General features: G+C 42.8%; 1 protein-coding gene across 1 annotated transcript in view; it reads right to left on the bottom strand.

Moving 5' to 3' along the window:
* LOC118229544 overlaps window positions 1–12,543 on the bottom strand; it is a 35,029-nt gene that overhangs the window by 13,401 nt on the left and 9,085 nt on the right. Inside the window, exons 7-11 of the mRNA XM_035421578.1 lie at window positions 9,256–9,351; window positions 8,940–9,170; window positions 7,714–7,736; window positions 6,896–7,014; window positions 4,523–5,037 (exon numbers count right to left, since the gene is read on the bottom strand). Of these exons, the coding sequence (XP_035277469.1) occupies window positions 4,523–5,037; window positions 6,896–7,014; window positions 7,714–7,736; window positions 8,940–9,170; window positions 9,256–9,351 (984 nt within the window). The remainder of the gene's footprint in view (window positions 1–4,522; window positions 5,038–6,895; window positions 7,015–7,713; window positions 7,737–8,939; window positions 9,171–9,255; window positions 9,352–12,543) is intronic.

The raw sequence follows: 12,543 nt of genomic DNA, 5'->3' as shown, positions 1-12,543 counted from the left end.
CCAGGAGAGAAGATCCAGACGCCATTCTGTCTCAGAGCTAGAGCACATCTTATGCCAACTAATAGAACTAAAAATCTTAATAGAGAGTTACACCCAGATCCAGGGGAGGGACAGAAAACAGAAGGTAGGTATGAACTACAGGCAAAACAGGTTTTCTCTGCAGATTAAAAAAATCACAGTGTGACCTCACCTGGCGTTGGTTATTTCCAGGTTTCCCTCCCCTCCCCCACTCCACAATTTTCTGTTTACTTGATGTTTCCTCTTTGTCATTGATCTTAACGTGGGGAGGTAAACAGTTGTATCTGCACAGCCAAGTGCAATCCTGAATCCAGACTATAATCCAATGTTCAAATTCATGAAATGTTTGAAATAAAGTGTACAGTCTTTCTTAAATAATCCATTTTTTAAAAATCTACTTTTTAATGATTTGGCTCTCTGCTCTGCCAAATAAAAGGTTACTTTTAGGTGACATTTACACACAGGCTACAGTGAACAGGAATTCTCCCCGACACTGAACTCCGGCTGTTGTTTCTCCGTCAGTTCAGTTTGAGAGTTGCCCCACCCAGATTATTAAAATAGCTGCATAATGAACCATTTTTTCTATCCACACTCAAAGTGCTGCAATCAGCTTGTGAGAACTGCTTCCCTCTTCCTGTTGGACACACCAGAGCTGCAGAGTGAGGGGATCCAGCAGGGGGCAGCATTGTGCAGCTGAGGTCTGTGCGCAGCTGATTGGCCAGCACTTCCAGGGCCCTTTCACAGCTTGCCTGAGTGTCTGATTCAAACAGAAGAGTGACCACAGGGGTGGAATCAGACTTCTCTAAGTCAATGAGCTACAGCACCTGGCTAACAGCATTTCCAGTCCAAGATGAATTTGAGCTGTTTTCTTTCTGTAATGTGTAACATCAGTAACCATGCAGTGCTGGTCCATGATGCAGGTAGGCAGTGAAAAGCTCTGATCACCCTGCAGTGCTCTGAGACTCAGGCTGCGTCCGAATAGTCTTTTTTGCTCAGGAAGGTTCCTAACTGAGTGAAATGACCCGGAAGTATCTAAGTGGCAGCCATGATAAGAGCTGTTCTAATTCTCTAAATGCTAAGGAAAGGTGCTTCAATACTTCCTACCTTATCTCCTTTAGAATAGGGCACACTGGACTGTCCTTTACGAAGAAAAGGAGATAATGCCGTCCTTACGGCAGCAACATTTAAAGCGACGCACCATTCGGCCGTTTACGAAAACAAACGATCAACATGACTGAGTTGTGTGGTGGTTCCTAAGCTATTATAGGCATAGGCTTATAATCAGATCATAATCAGCATATTAACCATAACACAGAAGTCTGTCTTTCAAGAAAAAGGGATATGAGATGTTTTTAGCCAGATGATGTTTTTAATTCAACATGTTTGAAACTTAAGAATGATATGTACCGTAGTAGATTTGTAGGCCTAACATGTTATGCCTATCTTGCATTAAATTTAATGAATTATTTTCATACAATCATACTGATTGGGATTCATGTCGATAAATATGAGTGGACAGGAGGGTGTGCATGAGCAACCATTCTCAATGTGACAACCATTTCGTTTCACTTTTGTAAATGGTAGCCTATATTCCTTTCTTATTTCAATTCCACCCTTGGTAATGAAGTAATATTTTTCACCGGGTTGTCCACGTTTATACCGCCTGCATGAAACAACACAGTAAGAACGCACGGGGCGAAGTATCTACGATGCGGTTTTAGTAGTCCATCTTTGGAACATTGTAGTTTTACCACGGCAGGCCCACATCAATAACATCCACCGTCGCATAATTACGTAGCTTAGTGTAAGTGCAGTCGGATTCATTACACTTGTTACATGTTGCTCCATCCCAGCACTTTTTGGTAATTTGTATTTGTCCTAATACTGTAGCTTATTCTTCTGCCTAGTTGGCTTTGCAGAGGTTAGGTGTGAATAGTGGTCACTGTGTGAACTAAACTGTGTTCTTGGCTAGAAATAGCTGTGCAACATAAGTATTGTATCTTACTGAACCTGTGTTTAGTAGTTGTCTATGACCATGAAATGCACTTTTTGTGCGTCGCTTTGGATTAAAGCGTCTGCCAATTAAATGTAATGTAATGTAATGTAATGGATTCTCTTAGTCTTTTCCTAAGTCCTTTTGAATTCTCCTTCACATCTGTCCTTAACCTCATGACGTTTTCCATCGAGGTCAAGGAAAAGTGGTCAGGAAAAGACATCATTTTTTTGACGATTCGGACGCAGCCTCAGTCTCTCCTCTGTACTCAGGGTACTGTGGTGAGCTGAAGCTCCTCTGGTAGTCGATGGGTTTCACAAACCTGTCACATTCTGAAGGACAGAGTACACACACACACACACACACACACTCACACTAACGTGATATTATTAGTGGGCTTCCTTCCGGCAAGCCCACTCTTGCTATCTTTCATATTTCTTATTATTATCTGCACTTTCTGCCCAATTATTCTAGCTCTAACTGGTCCTACCGTTTTTGCACTACATTCAAACTTTATACACCAAAATGACCGGGTAGTTCCACACATTGTTGCTTGTCTACAGATTTGTGAAATATTCTAAACCTTTTGAAATATTCAACTTTTTTTGTGGTCACTCCATAGAGGGTCAGTCATGGACGTTTAGTGGAATGCTTTAGTAGGACGCATGCGCAGGTGGTCACTCACTGACTCATGGAAGTTTAATAGGACGCACTTCCAACGGCACAAGATTTTTAAGCGCAGCTTTGTCACCTAACGTTACTTTAGCTAACGCTAACATGTTAGCGTTTCGCCTACTTTAGTTAACCTAGTTAGCGCGTACGAATGCCATCCTGTACGCATGAGTAGGATCTACGGACACGCAGCTACTACCACCGATACAGATGTATGGACACACGGAGGACAACAAATAACGTTAGAGAGGTGAGGACATGCCATATAGTTAGTTAAGTTCTACTCATGACACTTTTAGGATATGACTAATCTGGAACATAATCGCTACTTGCTGATCCCTGGCTGTATATGTAACGCTACGGTGTGCTGTGGGTCTGCACGGTTTCGTACTACTTCTGAGTTATGCGCCCTCGTTGAATTGCATTGAGGCTTGAGGAGTGTCAGTTGGAATTTGAAGCAAGCCCACACAATTCCTTCAGGAACTGTAACCTTTCTAGTTCTATAATTGAACCTCTAGCCAAAAGCAAGCCACAAAATCACACAAAACAACAAACCACCCCACTGCTGAGAGTAGCAGGTGAGACAGGAGCCCCAGTGCTCTCTCACTCCACACACCTGGTAGAGCCAGGGCTTCACCCAACACCTCAGCACAGCTTCAGTCGCCCTCTTGTGGACAGAGTGAGTGTGACCACAGACATTTCCCTCACTCTCAGGCAAGAGCTTGAAACGGGCCCATAAACTTCAGCCTGACCCTACATGAGCCTGCATTCTATTCAGCCTGAGTCTGACCTGAGCCCGCGTGTTGCAGCGTTTTGGGACCTGAACCTGGTTTGACCCTGACTTTTAATAAGTGCATCAGTGCAGTAGACACGCCGTGGTTTGGGGTATCGCTGAAGTTCTGTTCAGAAAAGGTGAGATTGATGTCTGGATCAGATCAGTTGATGGTGCACAGCGGCAGGCGTGTGCATTATACTGTCATAACGCTGATGCTCCTGTTTCACGGCTCCCATACTTAAGCAGGGCATCACAGAATTCACATTTTACGAACCGTACGCTTTCGTCTGCAGCTCGATCAAAAACCGTGTAAAAGTTAATCCAGACCTGGGATTTTCCGTTCGATGGCTGCTGCTTCACTTCATTCTCCCCTGACTATAACTTCTTTCTCCCCGGCTCTGAGGCGTCCATTCTGTCACTCACAGAGCTCAGCTTAGACTCGCTGGCCTACAACTGCCATCCAGCTCACACAGCGCTCTGTGCTCAAAATATAAAGGCCCAGCTACAAAGAGCAAAACCCCAACCAGCCCAATAGAAACAGGCAGAATTAGGACCCGAACTGACCCAAACCCTCGGGTACTGGTCCAGGTTTATCAGGCTCAGGTGAAAATCACAAACTCAATCTCAGAGTTCATAGCACAAGCAGGATACTTAGCTAATCAGTATGTCTTAGCTGATCTCAGATCAGCTCATGTGAGTTTGAACTGAACCCAAACCCAGCTTATAAGGGGCGTGTTTGCCTCTGTCTGTGTCTATACTGCACTGGAGAGACACACTGGTGACAGGTCAGGAAAAGAGCAGCACTCTGGAGTGATTCCACTGGTGCATTTATTACAATTCAACTGATTACACACAAGCCAATGCATAACTGCAACATTGAAATCATGCGGTTACAAAGATACATTTATCATGAACTGCTGCAGACATGGATCTTTATTGTTTAAATGATTAAATAAAATATTGCAAAACACATTTTTATCTGCAAATATACTCCTGTCAAAGTGAAAGAAGCAGTCTGTTCACCTGATCCATGCCCACAAACCACAGCACTATTCCACTCGTACAGACACCTTCACCTTCAGTGGACAGATCTGCAGAGAACCAGGACGGAAGAATGGAAACACTCTCTCTGTGAAGGAGTGTTTAAAAGTGTAGAGAGGAGTGTTGTCACTGGGGTCAGAGAATGACACCTCCCCCCTGTCCCAGTCCAGCTGCACTCTGACCCTCTGGGGTTCCCTCTGCACAGTGAGGACAGTAGGTGGGGAGGTCAGGGCTTCATAACGCCGAGAGTGCCGCAGTATACTCCATACTCCTGCTGCTGGGCTCAGCCTCACAGCCCCATTCCTGCTGATGGACTCTTTAGCCACACCCACCGCCCAGGCCTCACCCCCCACTTCTACATCCCAGCAGTGTCTCCCTGAGCTGAATCCCTCAGAGCCCAGCACACACCACTGCAACCCATCAAATCTCTCTGGATTATCAGGAACCTGCTGACTCTCACCACTGAGTCTCACACTGGTCAGATCCTCAGACAGTGAGAGGTTGGGATGTGCTGTGTTTGGGTCCAGAGTCACAGGAGCTGAAGGACAGAGAATGAGACGTCAGCACTGATCTGCACAAAGGGAAACCATCAGACACAATGGGCTCCTAATAATATAAACTTAGTTTCACAAAATCATTATACAGAATCATTATAGCCACTTAAATACTGTATGGGCCAAAAGTATTAGGCCACCTGTACTTTTTTTTAAACTAGGTAGCAAATAAGGCATTTAATATATGCACATTTAATGAATAACAAACTAAAGTAGTTTTCTTTTTCAATTTCTACCTACAATAACTCAAAAAGTTGACTTACTTAAAAATAATCTTAGACACGACTTTCCTCGCAATAGTGTCCTTTGGCTTTAACTACAATTAAATGAATTATTGGCAGTCTGTCCATTCAGTTTGCTGAAGGGAGGAGAGTTCTCTCTAGCATAACTAGAAGTCTGTGCAACACTAAATTCCCAGGCCTTGCAGCAGGGCCCCTCCGTCTCCAGGCACCAAACCTCCCAAGGACAAGAATAAGAAATATTTCATGTACGTTTGTCTGTGTGTGTGTGTGTGTATGCGTGTGCGTGTGCGTGTGTCTTCTTTCTCTATGCTGCTTATGCATTTCTAGAAGTCCAAACAGGTGAGCTTGGCCTTCCTACTTACCTTCTCCCTGCTGTCCTGCCAAGGAGGAACCAACTATGACACCATGCTGCCCAGGACCCTGATCGTAACTGATAGATTAAAGACTAAACTATTATTTCTGACTTGTTTAAGACTAAGTGGTCACCGTGTGCGTATTCAGGATTCATGCTATATGACTAGACATAGCCAATCATTAACTTTGTTAAATCTTACTTTATGATTATATATTAACCACATACCTTGGATGGGTTATCCATCTTGTTCTGTGTAGGTATCGAACTCTTTCTGCAGAAATAGATCCTATTTCTTATATGGAGATACCTCATCATGCTGGTTATTCTAAGGGGAGAATTTACTCTGCTGAACATTGTGAAGCAGGTGGAGGGGAAGGAGAGCCTAACACCCTTAGCCTGTAGTGCCAGTAAGCCCCGCTCATCTAAGCCTAACTCCTTCTTTGCCATATTTCTTGCAGCTTTACTGCTTATTTTACTTACACTCCAGCCCAATGGTTTTAGGCTACCAGTGGTTTTTAAAAAGATAGAAAAGATTTGGGCAGCACGGTGGTGCAGTGGGTGGCACTGTCGCCCCACAGCAAGAAGATAGGGGCGATATAGCTCAGGAGGTAAGACCGATTGTCTGGTAGTCGGAGGGTTGCCGGTTCAAACCCCGCCCTGGGCATGTCGAAGTGTCCTTGAGCAAGACACCTAACCCCTAACCTCTAACTGCTCTGGCGAATGAGAGGCATCAATTGTAAAGCGCTTTGGATAAAAGCACTATATAAATGCAGTCCATTTACCAGGATCCTGGGTTTGAATCTCGGCCTTTCTGTGTGGAGTTTGCATGTTCTCCCCGTGTCCGTGTGGGTTTCCTCCGGGTACTCCGGTTTCCTCCCACAGTCCAAAGGCATGCAGGTAGGCCAATTGGAGTCCCTAAATTTCCCGTAGTTATGAGTGTGTGAGTGAATGGTGTGTGTGCCCTGCGATAGATTGGCGGCCTGTCCAGGGTGTATTCCTGCCTCTCACCCAATGCACGCTGGGATAGGCTCCAGCACCCCCCGCGATCCTGCTCAGGATAAGCAGGTATAGATAATGGATGGATAGATAAGATTTCACTCAAATGAATTACCCAATGAGATTAAGGACTGGTGCTCAGTCTCTTCACTCTAGGGCTCTTACACAGACAGGACCAATATGGAAAGGATGCTGAAGATTCCCAGTGACAATGTGGACAACGTGGAGCTCCCTGCCCCCAGTACTCACTGTATTGAACAGTCCCCAGCATCTTCTCCCACACTCTGTACTTCAGATTGCCCAGGTGCTTGGCCACATCAATCAGCGCTCCTGAGACCTTCTCTGGATCCCCCAGTGTGCACTGGGCTCTATAATGATATTCAGGAGTCACTTGTGCTGTGGGCGTGGCTTCATTAGGGACGGAGTGTGGCACAGTGGGTAAGGAACTGCGCTCGTAACCGAAAGGTCGTAGGTTCGAATCCCGGGTAAGGACACTGCCGTTGTACCCTTGAGCAAGGTACTTAACCTGCGTTGCTTCAGTATATATCCAGCTGTATAAATGGATACAATGTAAAGTGCTATGTAAAAAGTTGTGTAAGTCGCTCTGGATAAGAGCGTCTGCTAAATGCCTATAATGTAATGTAATGTAATTACCATAGAAGATAATCAGCAGCAACATCAGATTTTTATTCTATAAGAAAATGGCTCCATCCCACACAGCCCCACTGGCTGCCAGATATGAAGCAGCCCGACCCCACTGAGGGACACACACACACAGGAGCATGCAGGGTAAAGTGCATTTTCTACCCATTATTTGTACAATGATTATAATGATGTTTATCATTATAATTAACATGATACACAGACAATCATTATATAATTAAATCAGATAACTCATTTAGGTATGAATGTAACATTCTTTTTATCATTTTTCCATCTGGTCCCATTTCACTCATTATTCATGAAATGCTACAGTACTTGTGATCTACCCCTCATATTTATACTGAAGAGAGGAAGGAAGAGAGGACTAAAAGATTGAGTCGAGAATAAGGCAGGAGTTTACATACCGTTTCTCCACGTCTTTGTAGCTCTGAAATACGTGAATAAGGGTTTATCACTATAATCAATACGCAGCCTATTAAAACTGTATCAATGCAATATGTTCCAATATGAGTACACACCTGGGCAAAAATATTGGCCAAGCCCAAAATGGCAAAATATTCAGCTTTTAATGGTCTTAACAACAAATCATTGGTCAGGAAAGTATCAAGAATTTAACAAATGCACTCCTGAGACCTCCAGTGCCAACATTTGCTCGTTTACTTTTGCTGCAGTGAACTGTTTGGGGAAAAGCTAGAAACAGGGAAATTCACTTATATAGTCTTCTTGTACACAAAGGTAAAATCATGATAATGATTAAAATGATTGATGTAAAATTCAAACTAACACATGTCTGCATGTACAAAACTTTCCAAAAATATCTTCTGGGATGTTTTTTTTCTTCAAAGATTAGTCATTATTTGGTTATCTGCCACACCTGATGCAGCCCATCAAGGGCCTGATAACAAGCTCTTAAATGGAACCAGGATTGATAGAGCAGAGAGAGATCTACAGTATGCAGTGTTGTGAGACCCACATTAAAGGAGCGAGATAATCTGCTCCAAAAAAAGCTAAATATCATGCAGAGGTTGCTGTCAGAGACCGCATAGCTGGTCTTCGTCAGGCCAACTGTAGCTATTCTGAAATTTACAAGACCCTAAAGGCAGAGGTAATCCCTATTTCTCTATCAGCTATTAAGAGAATAGGTCAACGCTTTGAAACAACAGGTAATGTTGCCAGAAAGAAAGAATCTGGAAGGCCCAAAGCCTCATCATGCAAGGATGACCACCTGCTGAAATTTACAGTTCTCAAAGACAGGAAAGAAGCTTACAAAAACTGACAGCAGAATTCAAGACCTCAGAAAACAAACTAACCGGGAAACATTTTCCAACTACTAATCAACTGTTTGAAGCCATCAACATTGAATGAAACAACATTGACTCTTCTTTTTTGTAAAAAGCTGTCCGTAGGTTTACCCACAAGGCTGAAACATTTAAAGAAATCAAAGGTAAAAGCTATCCCATACTAAGTTACTTTATCTATTTGTTTAATTCTTGCTAATATCCTGACCAATGATTAGTTGTTCGGACCATTAAAAGTTTAATATTTTGCTATTTTGTGCTTGGCCCATGTTTTGTGCAAGGAGTGTATATTTACAAACATGTTTTATGTGTGATTTTGACACATGACTTACCTGCAGGAATGAGATGTCTTCAGCTCCCAGTTCCTGTTCTATGGCTCTGATTTGTTCTGAAAGGGATGATATCACTTCTGTCATCTTCTCAATTTTCTCCTTCATCATCTGACTCTTCTGCTCCTCTTCCTCCGTCAGTGCAGTGATCCTGGCTGCCTCTTCATCTTTTAGGAACTGCTGAAGTTTCTCAAACTCCATCTTTATCTGTCTCTCCGTGTGCTGGGCCTGACTCTGGAATAAACATAATTCACCATCATTTCAGCACAATCCAGCGCTGCATTTTCAACACTGTGATTTAAAGGCCTCAGTACAGTACCTTGATGTGCTCTGCTGTTTGTTCACAGACTAGTTTCACTGCATTAAAGGCTTTTAGCTTCTCCTGCAGTGGAGCTAGTGCAGTCTTGAGTTTCTCCTGGAAAGAATTGACAGAGTCCATACTTTACTGAGAACACAGACTGACAGTAAACTTCACTGCCTATATAGACAGCCCAAGAGCAGAAAGTATACAAGCCAAATGCTATGGTTTTCACTGCATGGATGTGATCATGTTATGTAGACAAACGCTGGACAACAAAATATGTGTTTGAGCTGGCGATAAAATTTCTAAGTAATATAAGTTAGAATGGTCAATTATGAAGGCATTAAGTAAAACATACAGAAAAGTATAATATTATTTTTTTTACACAAACAGTAATCATTTCTTCATTTTTATTCTGTGCTGATGTTACATTTATTACAGACAATATTTATTATGCCAAAAAGAGAAGTAGTCGCAAAATATTGCATTAATTGTCAAAAGTTTTTTATAAACGCAGTTTATCCATCTGTGCCAGGGCTGTAGCTATCATTTTCAGATCAGTGACATAATTAAAATGAAAAAATTGTTAAAGTTTATTGTTATTCAACTCATTACAGATGGGTGTAAGAAAAAGAAGAAAATACATTAGCCCAGGGACCACAGTGCAGTATAAGAACAGCCATAAGCAATTAAAAATAAGAATTAATCCAGCAATGAAAATTATAACAAAGAAAAAAGGCACTGAACAATACTTAATGGACAATTAATCATCATTCCTGTAAATATGCATGGAATCATTCGGTTAAAAATGCATAAAAACGTGCATTCAAAACTAGTAGTTAAAAATACACGAAATCCTGATCTGGCAACCCGCTCCCCTACTCACATTTTACAGGACTTGTCAGTTTAAGGGTTAATTTGAGCGTTGGCAGTGTTTACTTTACAAAATGGATATTAGAAAATGGCTCAAAGCTCTACCTGCCCCATCCACAACAGGACAGAGTTCAGAATTTACTGGATCTACTCATTCACACTCAGAACCACCGATACGTGCCAAAGCTACAGCATCTGGATCTACAACCTCAAATGAAGTCAGTGGCACTGCTGGTCTTGCTATGCTACTCGATTCAGCTAATTCAGCTAATGACATCAGCTCCCCTCCAGCTTCACTAGCTAGCAGGAGCACATCAGGTTCCAGCAGCACTACATTTGGACCAGACCCTCCACTGCAAACTCCACCAGAGGATTTTAGTAGAGAAAAACCTGACCAGGTGAAAGAGGACAAGTATCTAAGCCACATTTTTAGTGGGAAAATGCTCTTTTGTAAGTGACTGGGGTCACAGGAGAGACTGACTGGAATACACAGTAAAAGCAGATGCAGTTTCTGTTTCCCTTCAGATAATTGTGTTCCAAAACTGATTCAACGTTTAAAGTGAAGGGACATTGCAGCTGGAAGCACGCTGTTGGATATAACAAAGGCTTTCATAAACATGCAAACTCCAAAGAGCATCTGACATGCGAGGCCGTTTGGAGGGATCAAGAGAAACGCTCTGAAACAGACACAAAAATTTCCAGAAGTTGAGTAACACAGAGCAGCCTTCTAGAAATCAATATTACATGGTATCCATAATTGATATTTTGGTAGTCCTGGTCACAAACAAGTTACCTTTGTTAGCTAGACTGGATGCATCTGATAGCATGTTAGACTGGGGGAGTGGACCTTTCCTCTAAGTTGAGTACATGATCTGAAAGGACCTACAGTTGACCGAAGTCATAAAATCAGCATCTCACAAGTCAACCTACATGGCATCCATAATTGATATTTTAGAAGTTCGAATATAACACTGCCATCTAGACCCATGTAAAAATCAGTGCCCTCCCAGTAAAAAAAGTTCCTCCTCTGATTGACGTCTGACGCTGGCTTTGCCCCGCCTCTTGCCTCTCTCTGTTAGTCATGTGACACATAGTCACATAGTGACACAGTCATGCCTGATAACTAGGGTCACTTTATACAGTTCTTTTATTAAATCCAAATAATTTATATTGTATTATATTCTTACAAGCCATACAAAATTAGGTAAAATGTGAAATATGTTATCTGACAATTACCTTACACTCTTCTGCAGCCTCCTTTACTGGTCGCATTTTGTGGTTTTCATGGTTTTTTGAAGTTTGGCAGATAACACAGACAGGTATTTGATCCACCAAACAGAAGAGTTTGAGTTTCTCACTGTGCAGACTGCAGAGCACTTCAGATCCTGCTTTAGCTCTCTGACTTATCTCCTTTAAGAACGCCTCACAGGTATTCCTCAGAGACAGGTTACGAGGAGGTTCATCCTTAGAAGATTTTCTCCTGCAAACTGGGCACTCCCGAGATACCTTCTGTTCCCAGTACTGCTGCAGACAGGCCTTACAGAAGCTGTGACTGCAACTCAGGACAACAGGATCCCCGAAGATTTCAGAGCACACAGGACAGGAGAGCTCCTCTTCCAGGAGAGAAGATCCAGACGCCATTCTGTCTCAGTTTGTTCTGGACTCAGTAATAACTTCTGCTGAATACAGTAGTTTAGTTTCAGTTTTACCTACTGAAACTTATACAAACTGCAGCTAAGAAGCACTGTTTATAAAGATCACTTTAATATCTCTGCCTTCTCAATCTTGGCTATTTCGCTTCCATCTTCAGTATATTTTCAGAAAATTCTTGTTTCCTGAAAAATGTATTTTGAAATCATATATAAGATCCTGTTTGTAACTAAACCTTCCGAGTGTGAGACACTCGCCCAGTCCCAAACAGCCCTCTGGACTCCTGGACTGTGGACTCACAGACTTCAGTGGCATATTTCCGGGGACAGGTGAGTCCACAGGTGAGGGGAATATAAAGGGAAATACGGGGGAAGCGTTCTGATATCAGTCAGCACGTGACACATTGCTGAGAGACGGAGACGCTGCCGTACTCTAATTTATATGCCAAGAGCAGAAGAGGTGAGTCATCAGCACTTAGGAACAGTAACCAGCCGGGTGGGGGGGTGGGGGATGGGGGGGAGGGGGTGCTGACAACACGGGCAGCCCCACTCAGGATAATCTCGGTGACCAAGTGAGGTGTGAGTTGGGACGCACAGCAGAGTCCATCAACGTCCTTCCGGAGATGAGTCTGATCGGTTAAACAATGGGCCTCATTCACAAAACTCTTCTTAAATTATTCTTACTTTTGTTGTTCAAAATGTTCCAATGAAAAAAAAAAAGGGATTTATGACACATGTGCAGACCTTTTTTTTTGTGTGCATCTCCCAGATGTATGAGATGATG

The sequence above is a fragment of the Anguilla anguilla genome, chromosome 6 (assembly GCF_013347855.1).
Source record: "Anguilla anguilla isolate fAngAng1 chromosome 6, fAngAng1.pri, whole genome shotgun sequence".
NCBI classification, from domain to species: domain Eukaryota; kingdom Metazoa; phylum Chordata; class Actinopteri; order Anguilliformes; family Anguillidae; genus Anguilla; species Anguilla anguilla.
The sequence above is the reverse complement of the archived record's forward strand: the minus strand, read 5'-3'. Positions and strand labels throughout refer to the sequence as shown.